The 23,972-nt window shown below is 35.4% G+C and overlaps 2 protein-coding genes across 4 annotated transcripts in view; one reads left to right on the top strand and one right to left on the bottom strand.

Annotated features, from left to right (window-relative positions):
- The window catches only part of LOC121322286 (activin receptor type-1), a 35,434-nt gene extending 27,827 nt beyond the window's left edge, over window positions 1–7,607 (bottom strand). The window contains exon 1 of one of the 3 annotated variants that reach the window (XM_041262047.1): window positions 7,207–7,607. The gene's annotated coding sequence lies outside the window, so the exon portion shown is untranslated. Of the gene's footprint in view, window positions 1–1,887; window positions 1,984–2,045; window positions 2,154–7,206 lie in introns of those variants that run through there. The other 2 variants (XM_041262049.1, XM_041262048.1) reach the window with 2 other exon arrangements.
- Window positions 7,608–13,474: 5,867 nt separating this feature from the next.
- LOC121322285 (uncharacterized protein C7orf57-like) lies at window positions 13,475–23,632 on the top strand. The gene is made up of 8 exons (XM_041262046.1): window positions 13,475–13,583; window positions 13,896–13,946; window positions 15,373–15,537; window positions 16,700–16,802; window positions 19,375–19,531; window positions 19,783–19,871; window positions 20,727–20,836; window positions 21,844–23,632. The coding sequence occupies exons 2-8, from the start codon at window positions 13,916–13,918 to the stop codon at window positions 21,867–21,869; spliced, it is 681 nt and encodes a 226-aa protein (XP_041117980.1). The 5' UTR covers window positions 13,475–13,583; window positions 13,896–13,915; the 3' UTR covers window positions 21,870–23,632.
- The last annotated feature ends 340 nt before the right edge of the window (window positions 23,633–23,972 follow it).

The following is a 23,972-nucleotide window of genomic DNA, read 5'->3' as shown; positions in this document are numbered from 1 at the left end:
AGCCAGTTTAAACATTATTTTTTCAACCTTAAAAATAATGTTTGCATAAAGTAGAAAGAGCAAACATTCACCTGCAAAACGGGTCTCTCACAGATAACAGACTGTGCTTGCATTCACAACCAGACCCAAGGCAACCCAGTCATGACAATGGTTATTTAAAACCATTGCTTAAAATCAGAATTTCTGCAACATGTACAGTTTAAAATGTGCATTACCAATAAACTGAAGTACTCAGCCTCATACTAGTTTTATCAAGATAAAATATTGCCTTCATTGCACCAAGAGCATGCCTGAGAAGTGAACTAGTGAATCCCAGGGCCACAAATAGGATCCCCCACAGTACCAGGTGTTTAAAGGGTGTATTCCAGAGGGAGGAGGAAGAATATTGATAGTGTAGATGGAGGTATTGATCACCCTCCTCTCCTCTCCTCTCTGTCCTGGCTGCAAGGGAGAGTCTGCAGCTACACCTGCCACCCTTCTCTACCAGCTAGGATCTCCGTTGTTGCAGGAAAAAGGCTCCCCTAATAGGAATGAAAAACTAAACTTTATGCCAGATGGCGTGTTTTTAAATCAATAGTTCTAACATTGCAGCAACTGCCCTTCACAGTTGACAGCAAGTGCAGCGTATCTGCAGCAGCCTCCACCTCCACCTCCTCTCCTCTCCTCTCCCTTCCCTTCCCAGTTGACAGCCCCCTATTTCACTGGCTCCATTGCCAGTCAGTGTGTGTCGTATTGACAAGGGCTTTATCTCCTTGTTTTTCTGCTGCACAGATCGAGCCAGTCTGACTGTGATATTATCATTAAGTGTTCCTTTTTCCATGCATACCTTATATGCAAAACAAGATCTGGAACATCAGAGTCAGTCAAGACCAAGAAAGACAGATTGAAATCAACTTTTTAGGACTTGGGCCCCAAAAGGCATTACATCCGAGTCTATTTAGGATTGCAAACGTTTATATTGCTTTAACATCATGTACACCACTTATATTACTGGTGTGGTGTACAAATCAAGTGCTTCAAATCGTCCTGCACATCTGCTTTAAGCGTAAAGTGAAGGAGATTCTTCTGTCTTGCAGATTTTATCTTTTGCTCTTATTTTAGAAAATAAATAAATAATAGTGATGCTGCATACATGTACAGGATTAAGCACAGCACAGGATACAATTCCTGAAAAAGACACAGAAATTTTTTAAAATGCTATAAAATTTGAGCATAACATTTTAAACTGTTTTGCAAATTCAAGTAAATGTGCATGTTATCTATTAGTGTGTTGTTTTATTACAACACATTTTCTTTTGCATTACATCTCTAAACATTCTGGAGCTAAATGATAAAAAATAAATAAATGCTACAGCAGATAAAAACCTCATAAAAATTGTATTAAAAGACTGTCTCGGGTGCAGACAGTGGTAATGGAGTTGTGTGGAGCCAGGAAATATTGCAGATCTGTGTTTCTGCTCAGACAGCTGACTCCAGTGTCATTTGCCTTTTACTGAGATCACACTATGAATCATGGGAATCAATATCAGGAACAACATAAAAATACTATTCAGCAGACAAACACAAAAGTAAATATCCATCCATCCTTTTTTTTTTTTTTTTTTTTTTTTAATATATTGCATATAATTACAATGAAAACAGCAAGTGCAAACCTACCTATGAGGTTCCCTGCATGATTAGTCTGAAAAAGGCTTATGATTAATAAAGGCTCACAGACTAAGAATAACACACTGGCAAAGAACCAGGGAAAAGAAAAAAAAAAAACAGCAGTAGAACAATAGAATCAAACAGGCAAAGCAAACACAATTGTCATTCTTATTCATTAGCCAATAATGATAGGATTGCCGGGTCAACTAATCCACACTGAAAACTAAAAGCAGAACTTACTCCCGACTCAGCTCACATATCAGCACACGGTAAACGCCAGCCCCAGAAACGATGTATCCTTGAAGAGACGTCTCCCTTTCTGGAACTGCTGCCAAGAATTGCCCAATGACTCCCCCCACCCCCTCCCCCCCTTCCCTTAGAGTAATTGAAACACCTACCCGTCTGAGCCACAGACTCCTGCTCAGACTTGAAGCCCAGAGTCTCAGTACATGGCGCAGTCTGTTGTTAATGACAGAGTCTGTAACCTGATCCTCCCGGAGGGTGCTTTGAATAAGCACTTCCCCCTTCCTCTGCTTCCCCATTGTTCCGCCCTATGGTGCCAGCTGTTTCTGACAGCCAAATTGCTGTGCACTGAGAAATGATTGCCATCACAGGAGGGTTTCTTTAATTTTTTTTTTTTTTTTGTGGTTTTTAGAACGCTTAGGATTTCGTGGACAAATTTTACATTTTATGGTCCCACTGAATACCAGAGGGAACAGCTGCACAATTAAAACAAACACAAGTGTTCCCAAAAAATTGCAAAAAAAAGAACACATTGACAGTTCTATCTTACGAACCCCCAAAGCACCATTCAGAAATGCTGTAAACTGAGAGCATATTGAAGCACCTTCTACAGCATCAGACCTAAAATTATTGTCTGTTTTATACCGATTAGGTGAATACAAAATATTACAACAAACCAATTTCGAAAAGACTCATCCATTTTAAAATAAATCTTTTTTACTCTAATTCTTCAGCCTTACAGTATTAGTTCCGGTAGATTATCACTTTGCACCACATCCCTCCCTTTAAGGCGAGACAGAGCTGTATTAGTCACAAGCATTTCTGCACTCTTTGCCTTCCAGTGATTCTCAATAGATAGCTTTAAATGTCCACAGCAATAACCCATAACCACCCCACAGAAGACAGCTAAACACAATGCTAAAGAAAATCAAACAGCTTATTTGAGATATCACTGATATGAATACCCAGCCAGCTATTACAGCATTATGCAATGCTGTTTTCCTCAAATAAAGGCAAATTGAGAAGATAGCCTAAACAGGATGGGTTTTATAATTCCAAATCAGACATAGGAAAATAAAATTTCTCCTCCACTGGCTGAGCTGGTAGATAATTCAAAGGCTTAAGATGATTGATTCACTGTGATACATAAATACAGTAATCTACATTTCTTGACAATTTGTTTGTTACATACTGTAGGCTTATTGCAAATAGTTTTGATCATTGCACTTTGAGATGAGTAGTAACTTCAAATTAGTTTCAGATAGATGGTTACAGATGGGTAAACATCTGTAACTATATATAAAAATCAACAAATGCAATAATAATAATCTTCACTGCTCATTTCTTGTAAAGATGCCAACATATCTGAATTTTGTTCATCGTGGTTTTCTTTTGAAACTTCTCCAATAACATGAAAATAATTTGTTATTTTCCTCATCTATGTTTGGCAAGTGGTCTGGAAACGAGAAGCCATTGCACTGATAAAATCAGTGAAATGACCGGGGTATGGGATTTGTAGTTTGTAATGTGTGATCAACAGTGGGCAGTGGACACCAATAAACTGATTAAGCTACTGGAGTTTGATCTGTGTTCTTTTTTTTTATGTCTATACTGTCAGCTAAAAAAATAAATAAATAAATAAAATCACGTTTATTTTTTAGTCAACCTTTAGGTATTTCTAGTGGCACAAGTGCACCTAAATTAAAATTTACGTTTGCACAAGCAAATCTTTAGTCACATACGCAACCAAATTAATCGCACTGTAGAGCCATGTTATGTTGTTTTCTTTCCGATTAGTAGAAATCCACGCAATTATGTCTTCTACTGTGTCGGTGTAATGCAATTCCTGCTGTATTGTGTTCCCTTCCCACCGTTGCTGGTGAACACTTTCTGTGTACATGTGCAATTGTTGCCTGCACGACTGGTGCTGTCTGAGTCTCCCCTGTAATTGGCTGATGGTCTGTGCCCATTGGTCCTGGTGTGCAGCTGAGGACCAATGAGATGGGTCTAAGATCCGGTACCAGCTTAGCATAAGGGGAGGTGCTACGTTATAAAAGGCACTGCGCCGCCAATTATAGTTGTTGTGTCCTGAAAGCTGGTTTTGAGCTAGCGTCATGAATGAAAGAACTGAACTTGAACCAAGAGTGTGTTGTCCGCTGTTCTGCTTGCCTGCAAAACGCTACATTATTGAGGCGTGCTTGCCGCTCGCTGTGTTACTGTTTTCGGTAAAACACTGATATCCTGTAAGTTAAGAAAAGGCTTGATGCAAAAGCTTGTTTTAATGCTGTCTTTATTACACTGGCCAGAAAACCGCGCTTACAACTGTTTTGTCATATTTTCTACATTTTCTTTAAATTCTCAAATTAATAAATCAAAACCCAGGTTGTAAAATGAGACCCGGGTAGCATAATTTAAAACACAGGTTTTACCCAGGTTTTTGGGTACCCGTGCCAACCTCTATTATATAATGACCTGATTGACCTCTGTTCAAAGACATTATGACCATCAGAAAGCATTTAAAAATACTAATATATTATATTCTTTAAGGCTTCTGTCAGCTAGTCTTAAAAATATAGCTACTTAGCAAATGTGACTTTCTGCGCGGGGAAGTCTTTGTTAAAAAATACAAAATCAGAATACCCCGATGAACAAAGGTCAGGTTTATCACATGCTCCCACGGCAGAACGTCTGCTACTATTTTTGTGAAAACTGTAATAAGGCTAATTCAAAGGAGCTACTAAAATATGGAATAATGCAAGTAAAAAATAGTTCTGCTTTATACCCATATCTTGCTTAATGATGATGTCAAACTAACTTGTATACGCGTGACTGAATCTTAAATCGTATTTATAATAGATTTAAATCACAGTAATGTTTCTGCAAAGCACTGCAAATATAATCTAAGATGCTTGCTAAAATGGGAACACATTAACACTTATTCAACACCACTGACCGCGTAACATTACACAAACCTAATTAAGTGATGGGGGGAATGATATACAGTACACAAAACTGATTTGCATAACCTACAAAAATTAATCAGTCGTGTGAGGGCCAACCCTTTTACACAAATGTGTGCTACATTCCATTGGTGTTTTACAGTTAATTAGTCCAAACAGTCTACATATAATTTTGTATTTTGAGAACATGAGGAAGACATGTTTATCATTCAAATATTTCTTCATGGATACACTGTTTATCATGCAGTCATTTACATGGATACACTGTTTATCATGCAGTCATTTATTTCTTCATGGATACACTGTTTATCATGCAGTCATTTATTTCTTCATGGATACACTGTTTATCATGCAGTCATTTATTTCTTCATGGATAGACTGCAAATAGTTTTACTTGTACACTGATTAAAGTCAGACACACCTACTAGTATTTACAGAGTTAATGACAGCAAGAAATTCTATAATTATATTATTTCTTAAAGTTTAAAACATATCTGTAGAATAATTCAGGACTGCATTTCTCAGCCCCAATAGCCTAATATAGCAAACCAGTGTCTATTCTATTTTAATTCCTGCTGTTGGAGTCAATCAGGAACATGTAACTTGCATTATTCTTTGTGGCGATAACATTATTAAAGTTAAAGGATTACAGAATGGGTTAGGTCTACTTACATCCTGCCTGTCATGAAATCTGTAAGCCTTAAATATACAGTCATGTCTCCTTTTGTAGTGATGAACCTCACATTCATGTTCAAACTAGAACACAAAAACCTATGTTGACAGAGCCTCCTTAAACAATTCCCAAATATGATAGAGAAACGTGTGTTGTGGCATAAGGATTCCTAGCTATTCAATAGCTAGTCTGTTCTATTGTATGCAGTGTATTCCTTTCAGAGGATCTTGACACAGTTATCAGAAAATGTTATCTACAGACATCATTTACTTCTTACTGTACTCAGACTGCACCTCTACTTGGCCAATCCATTACATAAAATAAATAAATAAATTCTGAGACCGTCCTGAACGCTGAGCAGCATTCCAAAAGGGGTTTCTTAGGTATACTCATTAAAAGTAGGGACAGCTCCCTTTAGCATTCCTCAAGCTTGCCCTGGAGGGAGCACCCTCCTAGGGAGAAGGAGTCGGTGAGTCTGACCGCTCATCCAATTGTGATTTTTCTTTATTAACCTGCTTGAAAAGCTCCCAGTGCAAGATTGTTAGGTGATTATGGGTTGTAAATCACTGTCTACTGGAAGGCTACTGTGGCTAAATTCAACTGCTCCTCCTAACGCAAATCAAATTCTGACATACAATGCGATTTCCAGATAATACATAGCTTAAGACGCCTTAAGTCATTTTGATAAATTAATGTATACATGGCCTTAAATCAATTTTCCACTTCCAAAAAACAAGTTTGCATACACTTTATTGCAACCACATGTTTGAAAAACGGCTGTGGTGTGTTTATATTTAAACTCAGAAACATCATAAAACATAATATAGTTGGAACAGTTTCTCTACTTTTTTTTTTTTTTAAAACCATGCGTGTTGTTAGTATTCATCTAACAATGTAACCTGACGCCTAAATTAAGCTAAACTGCCGGGGGTGCCTCCTGTGTTCGTCAAAGGACTCCATTAGCGGTTATGTCTGTGCCTTTTGTAATTCTTAGTTCCCACCATGGGATAACTGGAACCAACAGGAAAGTGAGAGACACGTTCGTAACCAGGTCTGCATCACAAAAGCCACTTTACCAAGTGTAAATTAGCTGCTTTTTTTGTGCACCAAGAGGCGATAAAATGTGGCACTTACAAAAAACACGACTAGGACTAGTGCCAGACATCTATCGCTTCGCTTTTCGTACAAAGAAAAAACCGTCCAACACTAGCCTTCGGTAAACAGCACCGGAAAGAAACCCAACTAGAATCGTTACCAAAACATAAACCGTAGTAAGGCTAGAACTGCAGTGCTTACCAGCTGTATAACCACATTTGCCATGGGTCATCAAAATAACCCCCCACATTCATAACTTCGAAGCGTCTGTAAATAAAGAAACCTGGGGATTCTGTTATAGTCTTCAAACAAAACCCAAACTGCACCCGAATGAATCATTTCAAAAACCGGCCCAAACCACCGACACAAATTTCAAAACAGCACACTGTCGAGTGGTTATTTATAGCCCAAAAGTGTACAGATCTATGAAGACAATTACAAGACAGTCTGAGAACATACTTAATTATGTTTACTGTTGCTTTAAAAAAAATGCGTTTAGTAAATCCTGATGTCTAGTAAGATTACGATGATTAAAACAAAGACCAGTCTACATATAACTTAGAAATGATAAATAAATAACCAACTTACCTCTATAGAGAATATTAAGTAAGTGCTTTTTTTTAAAAAAAAGGAGAGAGATCCAAGATAGTTCTTTCCAGCAGTAAAGCTATTTAGCTAGCCATCAGTGGAGTGGATACCGTGGGTCTATCAGAAATGAAACGCTCCTTTACCAAAATTCTATCAACAATCGCCTTATGTTCTTCCATCAAGTTTTAGAACTTTCCGCGACCTTCATATTCCAAAGATATTATACGCACGGTTACACAACGTCTTGCAAACAAGGGGGGGGGAGGAAAAAAAAAAAAAAAAAAAAACCCGGTTCAACTTTTTGTTCTGCCAACGCCGAGAAGCATATATCCTGAAGGAGAAGCGGCCCTACAACTCTGCGTCTGGAGAGTGTAATTAAAAGACCATTACCACATCATTTCCTCCCAGCTCGTTCGCATAGCTGCCACCTGGGGCGACAGACAGCCCGATTCTTTAAAGCTAGCCATAAACAACATGAGTCTAGAGTCGTGATTTCAGTCAAGCTTAGATAAAACAAATAGGGAGATAATACATATTTACACAGGTCGATTTTCTCATTAACCGGAGTTATCTACTGTAATTGTATTTCTTCTCCACCTGCTGACTGTGTACGCCGTGCAAACCTTACTGCGCATAATCTGGTACTGGTAATATCAACGTACAAGCGTGGGGTTAAGATGCATTTGTTAAAACTAAATATAATCACTGTAAACAACAGTAACAAGAAATGAAATGTAAATATCTTACAAATAAATACTGTAACTCCGCTTGAATGCCGGAGACTCATCGCTGAATATGGCGCACTGGATTGTGACGTGTACTCAAGGTCTGGCACCTCTTTCCAGGTTGACAAAATCGGGTTTGTAAGTAACAGGATCCATACATTTGAACTTTTTATTTTTTTATTTTAATAACATCGATAAAAACGAAGCTTGTAATCAAATTTGTTTTGGTTTTGGAATTTTTTTAGTGTAGCCAAATAAACAATACAAAGAAACTAGTTTTAGCACACAGCCCATGTATTTCGCTTTTGCAAGTCTGAAAATCCGAATGTATACAAATCACGACTATCCATGATGACATATTTAAGCAAAAAAACTTTTATTAAACTTTTTAAAAAGTTTTTAAAAAAGAAGAAAATAAACTGTACATCATATCAGTTGAGCTACCTACCAAATACTAAATGAACAGAGCATTACTTTGCCCAAAAAGATGAAACCATTATAGCCTATGTATTATTGCCATTTTTTTCAAGTAAACTTCATTGATAAAAAACAATTTAAGCCATAATCTTAATCAAAGAAAAGTGTATGTCTAATACATGCAGCCCTGCCCCATATATTCATTGTTCATTTATATTTAAGAATGTTTTTAATTTGACTTAATATTGACTTTTAAATATTCAGAATATTAATTAAAGAAATATTTACACATGTGATCAGACTTCTACACAGTATTAACTATAATTATATAAAGCTACAATTGCCTTCATGCCCTCAACCTACAAAAGGGCATTCAGCTGCGATATTCCCTGTTCCTAATAATTTAGGTATGGATAAATAAGAAACACTACTGTGGCTGAGTCCTTGGTCTATGGTGACATGCATGAGTGTGTATGAGTTTTAAATCATGAGTTTATCAAACATTTATACATACATCTGCAATTTTACTAATGGGGGGGGGTTGGGCGTGTTTTTGGAGTGTCCGAAAATTTTCAGTGTACTGAAAACATAGAAGTTAAATTCAGGCTTTGCGTGCCCCTGCGGTGAAATGGATGCAATGGCACTGCAAGGAACATCTGACAGACTTTATTGACAACATTAGACACAATTTTATATTATAACTAAGGCACAGAAACAGTATTCCTTTAACCAATATATAATCATGTGTGCTTTGTCTTTGTCAGGATTCAAATTTTACGGAGTGTGGTGCATATTTTACTTATAGCAATGTGTACTATATCCTTTAGTAAAACAATATTCATCATGCAGTCTGTTCAATTTATCTTAAAAACACTGTTCAGACTATTCCAAAATGATGAAACTCAAGCATTTAACAGTTCATGTCTCTTTAGTGCATTATTGATTTCTGACAAATCAATAGTGGACTACCCACAACATTTAAACAATATATGAGCAAATTGCTATTTTGGAAGAAAATAGTTGACAGTCTTTGTGTATATTCTCAGCATACTAATTTAGTTGGTCTCATATGACATTATATTCGTTATCCTCCACTAACAGCAATTTTAAGTTCTGCCTTACAACCAAAACCACTGAAAACATGGGGCTTACACAAAACTGGATGGTGGGTTTTACAATACAGAAGGGGATTTGTTCTAGTACAGCCGGTTTTGTGAAATAAGTAATATTAATCAGGCTTTGTGATGTTAGGGTTTAAAGGTGTAGTTCTCTAAATATGTTCTAGAAGATTGTTAACTTAGCCAGTGTGGAAAATATGAACTGTATAGGCATTTTCTTTTATCAGTTTGGGGGGGAAAATCTCTCTCCTTTTTGTTTACTTTCTTTAATGGAACTTACAGGTCACATGCATAACCTTCTACTGCTATGAAAGCATGTCTGTCTAGTTAACAGTGTGTCATGAAGGCTTCAAAAAAGTCTCTGATAGTGTGCAGTACAGTAGAGTGAGGTACTGTAGCTGCTGATGCACTTTGGGATTTGCATACTTTGGTGAGATAGTTTCTTTTTCTTCAATTCACTGGAGCTGTAGCAACTCTGAAGCTGTTAAAATAACTATATAACACAATTATTGGGTGTCTTTGTTATGTTTCTACATTTTTGGTGGCTACTTTTAATTAAGTTGAGTGTATTTCTCACGCACTATCAAATTGTGTTTATTTATTTATTTATTTACTGACGATTTACATATTGATAAAGGCCTCATTTACAAGGGGGTCCTGTTACACAATAAAACAATTAAAATACAAGCAACACAATAAATACATGTGTGGTTCAAGCTTAGTCAGCAGCCTAGAAAAAATAAAACAATATAAATAAGACACATCTATATGTTAATGTGGACTAAAGGAAAAACAGTGGCAAGAGGCTCTAAGCAATTTCGAAATACGACCTCTATAGCCAGAAAAGGAGAGATTGTCACATTCCATTTTCATACTATAAGTAAGAGCTGATAGGTGAAACATAGTTCTCCCAAACGTGTACGAACCTTTGAATCCTGAGAGCGTAAACTATAACCAGTTAATCCTTTCCACCAGAGCATTCAGATAAGGAGGCACCAAACCTTTAAGAGCCTTATAAACAAAACTGTACCCATGAAAAAGCTGACGGTATGTTAATGAGAACCAGCCTAGTTTTATATACATATGACAATGGTGTGTCAAAGTGGGACAAGTTAGAACTAATCTGCACCACAAATTATATATTACAACCAATTTATGTAAAGACTGCCACCGAAACAAATTAATTGTTTTCTTTCTATTGTCATGCCCAAAACATGTTAAATGGATAAAAAGACCAGTAAGAAAAAAACAGACCAGCTATTACCATAAAAAAAAATTCTTTTCAGTACATTTCAAGCAAAACCCCTTCTTCAGCTGCTTAAAAAGAAAAGTAAACATGAAGGCTATATTTGCATCCTGAACCAATCGAAAAAAAATGTATACTGCAATAGTGACGTCAAAATGGCATATTCCTATATAAGATTGTACTTGACCTTTGACACATATTTGACTCATGTGCATCCTGACCACTTTCAAACATAATGTCTCATTCTAAATCACTCGACAACACTCACAATTCGTGGTTTTTAGGCAGTTAACAGATCTCTCTCTGAAGATTTACAGTCATCCTCCACCAACGTCAGCACCAACCAAGCGAACGAGACAAATAATCTTCGACTCTGACAGCGACTAAAAAATTAAATAAAAAGCATACTCCCTTGATGCACCTTTTCCTTTAAAAATGTATTTTTTGCAGTTCAGTATCTACTCAGTTTAACTCATCGTTCCTGAATTGTCAAAAATAAAATTATATTTAAGGGTGTTTAATATTGACTTAATTTCTGTTATTATTATTCATTTATTCATTAAATTCACTTGCAATTTTATCACAGATAATATCCATGTATTACAAAAAAAAAATAGAAGGGCTTCAGTGACTTAAAGGAAAACAGTTCCATCTCGGGTTTCTATGACAGATTATAAACTAGGCGACCTAACGGTCTCGTAGTTTATGACGTCATATAAACCCTAGATGGAATTATTTTCCTGTAACTCACTGAAGCCCTTCTATATTCTCTCTCTCTCTCTCTCTCTCTCTCTCTCTCTCTCTATATATATATGATTATAATACTTAATAAATATATTATATATATAGATATATATATATGCTATATAGTATATATATATATATGATACAATGGTTTACATTTTTCTTTAGTCCTACTATTGCTTCTTGTTTAACTACTTCAAAATACATATCTAACCATTTATCTCTTCCAGCTAGAGTCCAAGTGCTTGTACTATTAACCTTAATCCCATGCTCATAATTATCCTCTGAATCTGAGATATTTTCATTGAAATAACATTATGCTAATCTCTCCCACTCCTTTAATTTGGTGGCCAGTTTATCTTTATCAATGTATTTTTTAGTGGGTATAAACTTAAGTCCTTTACTCAATACTGCTTTTTGGGATGTGGTTAGAGTTTTACTTGATAAATTAAATACTATGTCTTCTGTCTTTAGTGTATTTGGTACCATTTCCATTTTGTGTCTGCTATCTTTCTGTTTAGAATTCTCTGTCCTATTCATGTTTAATTATCTATCTTGCATTTTATAATTTACTTTAAACTGGTTTATTTTTACTGTTTTAGATTTATTTTGATTATCTTTCTTAATTATGCCATAGTATTCGGATTTTCTTCCGGTTTCTTTGCATTTAAATACAGTAACTGAGAAATTGTTGTTGTTGTATAAATGATTAATTGCATCATTCTTATTTTTAATGAAGTTTCCATTGTGCCTTTGTATTTAAAACAATGCTTATTCTTAAAGTCTATGTATAGGTGTATGGGCCTATTTAAGTCTGCAGCTGCCAGAACTTCTGCCTCTGTAGCCCAAGAATCTATACTCATGTCATTTAATTTCATTTTTTCAATATGGGTCACTGAATCGATGTACATTTCATAGTTTTATATTGCTTTCCATTAGTTCTATTAATTACATTATGTCTAATTGTTCGATGGTCATTTTGTGAACCATATAAAACCACACCTAAACATCCAAATAATATATACAGAATAATAGACTGGCTTCAGTGAGTTACAGGAAAATAATTCCATACAGGGTTTCTCTGATACCGGTGGTCGAGTAATTTATAAATGTATAAACTGTCATAGAAACCCGAGATGGAATTGTTTTTTGTAGCTCACTTTTTTTATAATACATGGATACCCATGTGACACTCAAGAAGACGAGGTTCAGCAGTAGATTATTTTAAAAAAACGTAGTGTTTCAGTGCTGTACATATGTTCTATGTCGTTATCCGTTAGTGATTCAGCATTATTTGGATGGTTGCCTTTACCTTGTTTTAATGTCCCGTTCCTCTGCAGTTTCTCTGAGATACGAATGTATCAGCATTACAACATCTGGGGGGGGGGGGGGGGGGGGGGGGGGGGGTGGGGGGGGGGGGGGGGGGGGGGGGGGGGGGGGGGGGGGGGGGGGGGTTGTGTGTGTTTTTGTTTTGTTTTGGGTTTATTTTACGTATTCTCATGTTGTTAATCATTAATGAGCATTTCGGTAATTTGGCTGTTGTCGAGTGATTGAAAATCACTTTCCTAGTTGTTCAGTTTCAATCAATAAAAGGAAATCTCCTTAATTTGTGAAAAACTGCCAGTGATGACACCATAATACATAAGCATATAGGAAAAAATAAAGCTTACGTTTGCAATATCGCAGTAGGTGTATATATAGATATATAATATATATCTATATCTATATATATATATATATATATATATATAGATAGATAGATAGATAGATAGATAGATAGATAGATATATGGATGAATATTCCAGTTACAGTCTATTTAACAATCAAGATCCCACAATTATCTCTTAAACAATAATTACTGCATATTTTAATAAACGGTATTCGGTGTCACGTCAACATTGGCGTAGCACAGTCTAAACAGAAATATCCTACGTTCTCGATGTTCTTGGTACGTCGTCTCCATAGGGATGCAGCACGCGGTGAGTAAGCAGATTTCGATGTAATGGTGGCAGTTAAGAGGCGGGCCAAGATTTCATTTCCATGGTTACGTATTTTCCCAGCTCTCAACTGGAAAGTAGTACGCAGTCGGAGCTGCTTGTTTTCTGTCTCAACACAAGATTACCGTAGGTAAGTGGGGTGTATGTGTTGCTTTGAATTGTAAACTATGAAAGCACGAATGCATGTTAAAAACAAATCACTAGTCTTCGCATTGCTTAGTAAAATGTTTATTTTAGCATATGGCAAACGTGGCCGGCCTAGTGTATGTACCACGTCATAAATCCCCCCCCCCATAAAAAAAAAACAATGCATTTTTTCTGAATGTAACTAGTTTAGTCTCACAACATAAGATGTTTTTTTTAAATTTAAAAAAAAAAACGTTTGTATTTAAATGTTAGACACATAATTAATATGGATACGGAATGTATTTGTATTGTAAAGCAACAGAACAAGCGGACAAAATGGACAGTGGTGCGCAAATGGGAAAAAAAGGTACGTGTGTAATTTTTTTTTAATGAAATTATCAGGTACGACTAGTAGGCGATGACAATATTTGCATTGCATTTCCATGACACACTGTGTATGTGTTGGTATAGTGTAAAATTGATTTTGTTTAAATGTATTTGAAAAATCCTTTATTTAATTTTCACCTAGGCCTGTGCAGCACACGCAGAAGTTATTACGTTAAACTAAATGACGTAGGTTATGTTAAACTACATTTAGTTCTAATATATAACGTTATTATCAAAGGCAGGGAATTGCAGGAGAAGTGCAATAAAAAAAATACACTGTGAAAATTAAATAACGACCGTTGCATAAAAATTACACGATAAAACACGTTTTTTGTATCTGTTAAAAATGCATTATTTTTACGGCATTGTTGTAAAAACCAAAATGGATGAAAATAGTGATCTTGCAATAATAACCCAGATTAATACAAAGTTAAATTGATGTTGCATGGTTGCCACTCTTAAAAAGCGTGAATCCTGGAATCATTTATAAATCGCAAAATAAAAATGTGAATGTCATGGGCACTCAAATACTTGACCTCCTGTTACAAAAATGTGAAATTCTGTGAATCTATATCGGTTATTTATTATGGTTCAGTATTTAGACGTGTTTCAAAATTTATACAGAGTAGACAGAGAAGGAGATGTGATACCTTTTATTGGACTAAATAATTCATAATTATTCACAAGCTTTCAAGACCTCAGAGGTCTCTCTCAGGTGAAAGTAGGAAAGATAGGTTGATGTTTACATTCAAAGATTGCATCAGAACTTTAACAGAAAGAACCCATTTTGAATCACTACAATTCTAATGTAAGAAAAAAAACTGCATGTCACACATGCAGCTGGCTTTTTGAGCTTATAAATATATTAGCTCAAAGAGTCAGCTGCCCAACGTTTCGATATGTTGTACATATCTTTCTCAAGGGAGCCTGTGTTTGAATCAAAACATTGGAGGTATTTATACGTGTTTGACAGCATGACAACTACTTGTTATTGTTTATATTCAAATCCATGATTTATTCTTACATGATGTAATGGTGTTCTATATATATATATATATATATATATATATATATATATATATATATATATTATATACACACACACACACACACACACACACAGAGAACACCATTACATCATGTAAGAATAAATCATGGATTTGAATATAAACAATAACAAGTAGTTGTTATGTCCTGTAAAACCTATAAATACCTCCCAATGTTTTGATTCAAACACAGGCTCCCTTGACAGAGGTGTATAACATATCTAAACACTGGGCAGCTGGCTCTTTGGCCTTATATAGATTCGTTATATAGATAGATATCTATCTATCAAGGCATTATGTTTATAAAAGTTACTATTTTGGCTGTATATGAAATCACTTAAATCCCTGTTTTCATATTAGGTATCAAAACTGTGGATGACAGCAGTGTGCGTCCCAGTTCACAGATTCCTGGATTAGGGAATTGTACTGATACCCGTGATGAGAAAAGGGCACATGGACGTCGAACAGGAGTGGTTGAGACTGATTCAGATTATGTGAAACTGGCAAAACAAGGCGGGCAACAAGGTAGATGATTCTTTGTATTTTAGTTTTCAATTTATTTCAATAATACATGACTTTCCATGACTGTATATAATTGTTTTGTACATTACCGTGTATATTAGCTAAATTTGCCAGTGATTCATGGTATTTCTTGGGCTGCAGTTATTATCCATACATTTCTACAACAACCCTTGTGGATGATTTTACCAAATCAGAGTATTGTAGTTTATTGAGAATATCAACTCTTGAAATCCCCTGACTCGCTGTGGGACCCTGAGCAAGTCATTTCCTCTTTGTGCTCCATCCTGCGGATGAGATGTTAAATTAATGTCTTATTGTAAGTGACTCTGGAAATCACTTAATCACTCACAGCCTACCTCTGTAAAGCGCTTTGTTTGAAGGTGGTCCACTATGAAAAGCGCTATATTAAAATAAAGATGGTATATAGTGGTGACAGTCATACGTATTTAAGTTAGCATAAGTTATTGAGATTGTCAGATTATGGTGCAATAGGAGTTTGTCCATCTATGTCACAATTACATTTTTGCATATATCCAGAGAACTGCTTATTCAAATGTCATTGAACTTAGTATCAACACTATTTAGCATAAATTAACGAGAATATCAGATTTTGAGGATATACAGGGGTGTCTCCTTGTCTCTTCATCCATCCTTCTTTACAACATATCACGCTTACATTTGTGCAGAGAATCGTTTATCAAATTAATTAAACATGTCATTGCTAATTCTTATTTCATACTAGCCTGTAATACTGTCTCTAATCCAATAGCTGTAATTTTGACTTTATAGACTTGAAGGTGGATGTATGATTGGAGATTGAAAATTATACATTAATGGTCCAAAGTGACAAACAAACACGTTGAGAGTGCTTTGGAAACGCTGATTTATATTATTTTGTTGCATGATTCTAGTTTTATTGAATTTGTATTGAAAATATACATTTTGATGTCACAAACACATTATAGAAATAGAAAATCCCAAAAATTATTTAGGAAGTGTGTCAATAATAATAATCATACCCAGCTTATCCTTCTCACGGTGACTTACTTTTTTTATGTTACTGATAGCTTTAACTCTCTGTTTGAAGCTGTCGTGTGGCATTCTGTTACACAAACATTCTTGTTAATCATTATTGTCTGCATGTATGCATGTTATTTTGCAACAGGTTTACTGCGGCACGAGGTATCAAGTTTACAAACAAAACCAAATTTGGATTACACAGCTCCTGACTGGTTTTCCTTTGAGTCTAATCCTCAAGAACATCAAAGGTAGGTCTACTCGTAGTAAACAGGTTTTCTTAAGATATAATGTTAATGCATTGACGCACCATCAGGTATCTATATCTATATACAGCTCTGGAAAAAATTAAGAGACAACTGCAAAATTATCAGTTTCTCTGCTTTTACTATTTATAGGTATGTGTTTGGGTAAAATGAATATTTTTGTTTTATTCTATAAACTACTGACAACGTTTCTCCCAAATTCCAACTAAAAATATTGTCATTTAGAGCATTTATTTGCAGAAAATGACAACTGGTCAAAATAACAAAAAAGATGCAGTGTTGTCAGACCTCGAATAATGCAAAGAAAATAAGTTCATATTCATTTTTAACAATACTAATGTTTTAACTTAGGAAGAGTTCAGAAATCAATATTTGGTGGAATAACCCTGATTTTCAAGCACAGCTTTCATGCGTCTTGGCATGCTCTCCACCAGTCTTTCACATTGATGTTGGGTGACTTTATGCTACTCCTGGCGCACAAATTCAAGCAGCTCGGCTTTGTTTGGCTTGTGACCATCCATCTTCCTCTTGATCACATTCCAGAGGTTTTCAGTGGGGTTCAGGTCTGGAGATTGGGCTGGCCATGACAGGGTCTTGATCTGGTGGTCCTCCATCCACACCTTGATTGACCTGGCTATGTGGCATGGAGCATTGTCCTGCTGGAAAAACCAATCCTCAGAGTTGGGGAACATTATCAGAGCAGAAGGAAGCAAGTTTTCTTCCAGGACAACCTTGTACTTGGCTTGATTCATGCCAAAGCTGCCCGATTCCAGCCTTGCTGAAGCACCCCCAGATCATCACCGATCCTCCACCACATTTCACAGTGGGTGCAAGACACTGTGGCTTGTAGGCCTCTCCAGGTCTCCGTCTAACCATTGGACGACCAGGTGTTGGGCAAAGCTGAAAATTGGACTCATCAGAGAAGATGACCTTACTCCAGTCCTCTACGGTCCAATCCTTATGGTCTTTTGCAAACCTCAGCCTGGCTCTTCTTTGCTTCTCATTGATGAAGGGCTTTTTTCTAGCTTTGCACGACTTCAGCCCTGCCCCTAGGAGCCTGTTTCGAACCGTCCTCGCCGTGCACTTCACCCCAGCTGCCGTTTGCCATTCTTTTTGTAGGTCACTTGATGTCATCCTACGGTTGCTGAGTGACATTCGAATGAGTTGGCGGTCATCCCGGTCAGTGGAGAGTCGTTTTCGCCCTCTGCCGGTCTGTAGCTTTGTTGTCCCCAATGTGTGCTGCTTGACCTTGTTCTTATGAACCGCCGTCTTTGAAATTTTAAGGATGGAAGCAACCCGACGCTCACTGTATCCCTCTGCCAGTAAAGCCAGAATTGAACCCTTCTTTTCCTCACTCAAAACTTTCCTTTTCAACTCTTTGGGCATGGTCAATAGTTATTTTTTGATTCCAATTACTTTTGAGGTACTACTAGCACTGTTTTGCCATCCAGCTGGTCCTATTGCAAGAGGATAGTGATGACCACAGGAGTGGTTTTTATACTTTTCCTCGTTAAATAAGATTTGGTTCAGGTGATCCCCTAATCAGTACCTCATTCAGTAGAATGAGGTGTGCCTGTGTTGGAATTCAACAGACACTGGAATGGAATGGCTGCCATACATGTAGAGATGCTGATTTAAGAAAAATTTGTAGTGGTCTCTTAATTTTTTCCAGAGCTGTATATATATATATATATATATATATATATATTAGCTCAAAGAGCCAGCTGCCCAACGTTTTGATATGTTGTACATATCTTTCTCAAGGGAACATGTGTTTGAATCAAAACATTGGAGGTATTTATTTTGTAATGGTGTTCTATATATTGTGACATCATTTTTACTTATATCTTTAAATCTATATTAATTCTAATTAACATTATTTTATATAAACTTATATTTATATTATCATGAAATGCTGGCTGTGAGGATCAGCCATGATTTGGTACACCCTAATTCTCAATCTTGTTTTTTTTTTTTTTTTTTTTTTTGTGACCCACAAAGTAATAGGTCATATTTAGGCATTTGGCTGAATGTCAGTTTAAGTTGGTGTGAAAAGTCCTGTTTGATCTTTTCATCTGACAAATAATTGTGGGAATTTAGTTTTTGAACACTAAAATAACCTACCTATGTCAGGGAGAGAGGGACCAGGCTATTTGGAGGTAATGTGAGTTTACATCTTATGGAGTTGTGCTGTAGACTGAATGATTGATGGGTGTATACTTCTCTGGCTTTGAAATTGTATTCCTTTATGGAATGAAGACCTGTAAGAACAAACATAGTGGTATACTTCAAAGTACAAGTTTGTTATATACAAGTTTTAGACATTTATTGTGGGTAGGTGTTTTGCTTCTGAACAAGAGTTGCTTTGCCAAAGATAAGAAACAGTTAAATGCATGGGTAAGATCATTATTTCCAGCTACTTAAAGGGATTTACAGATTCAGTGTAGCCTATATGCTCAAACAGGCTTTGGTTTTATGCTTCTCTAGTTAGTCTGAAAATTTCAGTTTCTGTCGGAATCAGTTTTAGGAAACAATTACAATGATTTTGTGCTTTTAGCACTCAAAAAAGAACAATTCCTGATTTTATGACGTGTGAAGAATTCCAGAGAAGTCCAGTCAAAGGGTCCTTCCAACCCCTGGATGCTCCCTTTGGCACTGATAATAAGACCACATGGGAACGGGAAGGTGACAGTTTTACAGCTGATAAAGATAAGGTAAATTGAATAATGAAAAAGTGTTTACAATACTGCGCTTCAAATATTTGTGCTGCAACAATATTCTTTTTATGCACTTAAGATGTTTGTTAAAAATAAAAAAATAGGCAATGCAGCTAAATAATATGCAGGTATATGCATATCTTATTTGCATTATGGTGATTGTCATATATATGTGTATGTGTGTGTGTGTGTGTGTGTGTGTGTGTGTGTATATATATATATATATATATATATATATATATTTATAGAATACCACAATGATCCAGCCTACAAACCAGATGGAGAACCTGTCCTTAACTTCTGAAAACCGTCACCAAGCAAGCAAGTTTAAGAAAACGTAAGTACATTTGTTGAGCAAGATTATTTTGCCTTGTGCCCACTAGAGGGCAAGCTTAAGTCCTCAAAGCTCCCAATGTAGTTTGCTTTAAACAAGTACAGTACTCCAAACAAGTATGTCAGTAGCATACATCCCCACCATGGCTGGAAATTCAAAATTGATTCTGCCTGTAAGACAGAAAAGTTGACGACCACGACGTATAGCAACAAAATAGTATAGTATTCAAACATTCTTGTGCTCTCAAGATAATTTAAAAAATGCATAAAGATGGAAAAATGTACAGACAGACAACCTCCATGTATCCCCAGAATCAAATACTTACGCTAAATAATTTGAATAACAAGTTTTAATATAATTGGATAAGTGTTTTTCTAGTTATATAGAAAATTGTAAGAGGGATATACAGATTGACATATCTATGAACAGACATATACCCAGAATGTATTACATTCAGTAAATTATTTTAAATAATGTTAAAACCAAGTGCTTTAGAAATGCAGAATAAAGAGACCATTTAGGGAGTGTCTCCATACTTGGAAGGTTGCACTATAGGCCCCATTCACAGACTTCTAATGTGTGTTTTAAGGAATGTTTTCACTGACATTCTCCCAGAGAATGGTTTTGTTTAAGTATTTGATTACCAATACAGCTGTGGCACGGGGTGGATGTCACTGACATACATGTTTGGCAAATTATTAATACAAATGTATAATTTTATACATTAGCAATTTTAACTTGAATTTGAAATAATAAATATATCTAGGACGGGACCCCCCCCACCCCGCCCCCCCCCCAGACCCCCCCCCCCCCCCACCCCCCCCACCCCACCCCCACCCTTTTTTTTTTTAAAACTAGGTCTTCTCAAAAAAATGATAAACCTGTTAGCATGCAGAAGTTGCTGAGTTTTGGCTATGCAGATGATTGGCATGTAGAGCATGATAAGAAAATTGCCAAAGAGAACCCAAGTAAGTGGCTCCCAGAAAATGTATAGAGATTTGTTATGACAATGTTAATTTTTTTTTAATTATTGTGTACATGAAACAAATTAGGGTAACACTTTACATTTGGTAATTTTTGTTAGTAATGCACTTTTTCTTGCAGCAAATAAATTATGTGGGTGACTGTCTATATATTGATCTGAAGCATTTGGTTACATGTAATGTTTAAAAATGTGTGTGTGTGTGTGTGTGTGTGTATATATATATATATATATATATATATATATATTTTTTTTTTTTTTTTTTTCTTATTTGACAAACTTTTTTGTTACTTTAATCCAATTGAGAACATTTTGAAATATTTATTTTATAGATACTTTTATTGTCAATTAAAGACAGTACACTCACCGGTAGTAAACTTGAAATTACTATGCAAACAAGGTGCCAGCGTAGAGGAAGCACCAGACACAGGGCTTAGAGGACTGAAGAAAAAACGGGAAAAAATTATCATAATTATGCAAGTCAGGTATATCATCAGATTGAAGTATTGGAAGATGTCTGCAAACATCAGTCCTTTTCTGTAAAAAATAAATAAATAAATAAATAAAAATTAAAGTTTTTAGGTGTAAAATTCTCACTAGCAAATATTAGTTCTTCCACAACAGCATGACGAGTGAATAATAAATAGTAACACAGCTCACTTGGCTTGTACTGCTGTCGCTCTTGCTTTGCATTTGCCAGATCCCATTGGTCCTAAGTGGTATCTGTAACTGAAACACAAGTGCAGTTAGTACTATTTAGTATTATTGTAAACTCTTGTTTGCTAATATTGAATGCTATAAAACAGGGATTTAAATCAACAAAGTTGTAGATCCCCATATTAAACTCGGTTATATATATTTATTAAACACATTTTGTAATGCACAAGAACACAATAATAAAGTGTATTGGATTACCAACAATGCTTCTACTGGCTACATTGATATATTCTGAGTTATTGAAAAATAGTTAATAACATGCTTTTTTTCTTACAGGTATAGAGGTAGATCAAAAGAGCTAGAACATTACATCTGAATGTAAACTGCTTTAGTCTGACATGGAGAGACTGATTGCAGACTGCTTTGCCTTTCTTCAGCAACAACTTAATGATCTTTTAATTTCGATTTTAATTTATTACATTTGTATTTTTGTTGCTTCATTTTATTTGTTTGTAACAGTTTTATATTCCATTAGTTATACTGACTCTGCTCTATTTTTCTTTAAGACACTGACATTTCAATGATAAGCTTTCTACCTAAATTCTTTTCCCCAGAATATGGGACACAAGCTGTGTAAAGCACATACGTTTATGGAGGTACACCCAGCCACATTGCCTTTTAACCCATTTCTGAAGGGGATTGGCCTTATTTGTTAATTCATTATTTATAGTGTGTTAGGAATACAATTGCATCTTTTTCATTATAATTTAAAGACGAAGTCCCTCCAAAAATAACAAAAAAAAAAGTCTCTGTTCCTGTTGAAATATCATGTTTACTGGCCATGTGTCATTCCTATTGTATTGTTTACATGAACAGTTAAAAGATAAATGGTGGTTGTCATCACTTTTGATATTTGCTTATAGCTCATTAAAACGAAATATTTAACAACGATGAGATGTAAACAATATACACACTAGATTGTTAATTCAATCAGTAATTATGTGGCCCTTTTCTGGATAGCCACTTTACCAATTCCTCCAGTAACATACATTTTGGCCAAAATTGTCGAGAGAACTAGGACAGTAAAATGGGTTTATTTTAATAAATGTCTGAAAGTATGGCTTTGACAAGAGCTGTTCATGTATTTTAATAGCATGTCAGTCTCATCATCTGTATAAGTAAAAAGTAAATTGCAATTTTAAGTAGAATGTCTCAGTTCTCAAATACTTTCTACAGAGATCCAAGCAATGTGTATTCTTGACAAAAAGTTCCCATCTTTCTGAAGAATGGAGTTCCTTCTCTGTTTTGTTTGTTCTCCCCCAAACATATTATATCTTTATAGAACTTTAATGTGGTAATAGAAGCATAATCCATTTTAGCCCCTTTTCAGACTCAATAGCCATGATCTGATTAAAATAAACAGGCAAAAGTATTTCCATGTAAGTTTGATATGGAACTAACAAAACTGTAAATCTCTTTATATTACACTAATCTCCATATACACTCCAACTACTAATGTCAAATATTACCATGTTTTTGTTTTACTTTATAATTTCCAGGTTTAGTAGAGGATTTAAGAAATGGTAGAATTTTCTGCCAGAAATAATCAGCTTGAAAGGTCATGTTATCTTGTTGAAGAATGCATTTGAATTGTTAAAGGGCTTACACATACTGTTGGACCTGGGTTATGCAGTCTTTCACTACTAGATAACAAGATAACCACAGTTATACCTGGTTCAACAATTGTATCTGGTCGCAGCCTTATGTAGGCTTATGCTGCATTATTCATTTAAGAGAATTAAGATGCTTAAGTGCATGAAAAATATGTGTTACATTTTTTCTGTTCTATATCTGCCCTAGCAGTCCATGTAAATATTTTCCTAATTCTACAGAAATGTTAAGATCATTCATATTCCTGGGGAAAAAAGAAAGAAATTGCTTGGAACAACTAATCTCCAAGTTTAAATCTTCATTTAGTTAAAAACATGTTTTGCTGTTATATGGATGTTATCTATTTAACGATGTCTTCCACAAATGTTATTTTATCCTGCTACCAAGTTTGCATTTACTGTTTGTAGCAATTTATGGGACAAAATGTCACAATAAAACAAGCATGCTCAAAAAATAAAATGTCTTTTTATCTAGTGTCCATAATCCAATTTTCTCAGATTAAGTTTACATTTGAATTAATGTGCAATATTTAATGGCTGATAAATTGTTGTAATTTTTTTTTATGAAACAAAGCAGGCTGAATTAAATGCCTTTATGTATTATAATAACAGACAATTTCTTTAGGTAAATCAAATTGAATTACAAGGTTTATTTAATACCACACATTCCATCATTGCATGATTATAGACAATAGACAGTTACTACAAATATTTATTTATACAAAACATTAGTCAGACTAGTTTATATGACTGATCAGATCTACCTGGATCCCGGAATTGTTCTTCACGACAGGG

This window comes from Polyodon spathula, chromosome 10 (genome assembly GCF_017654505.1).
Source record: "Polyodon spathula isolate WHYD16114869_AA chromosome 10, ASM1765450v1, whole genome shotgun sequence".
Taxonomy (NCBI): domain Eukaryota; kingdom Metazoa; phylum Chordata; class Actinopteri; order Acipenseriformes; family Polyodontidae; genus Polyodon; species Polyodon spathula.
The sequence above is the reverse complement of the archived record's forward strand: the minus strand, read 5'-3'. Positions and strand labels throughout refer to the sequence as shown.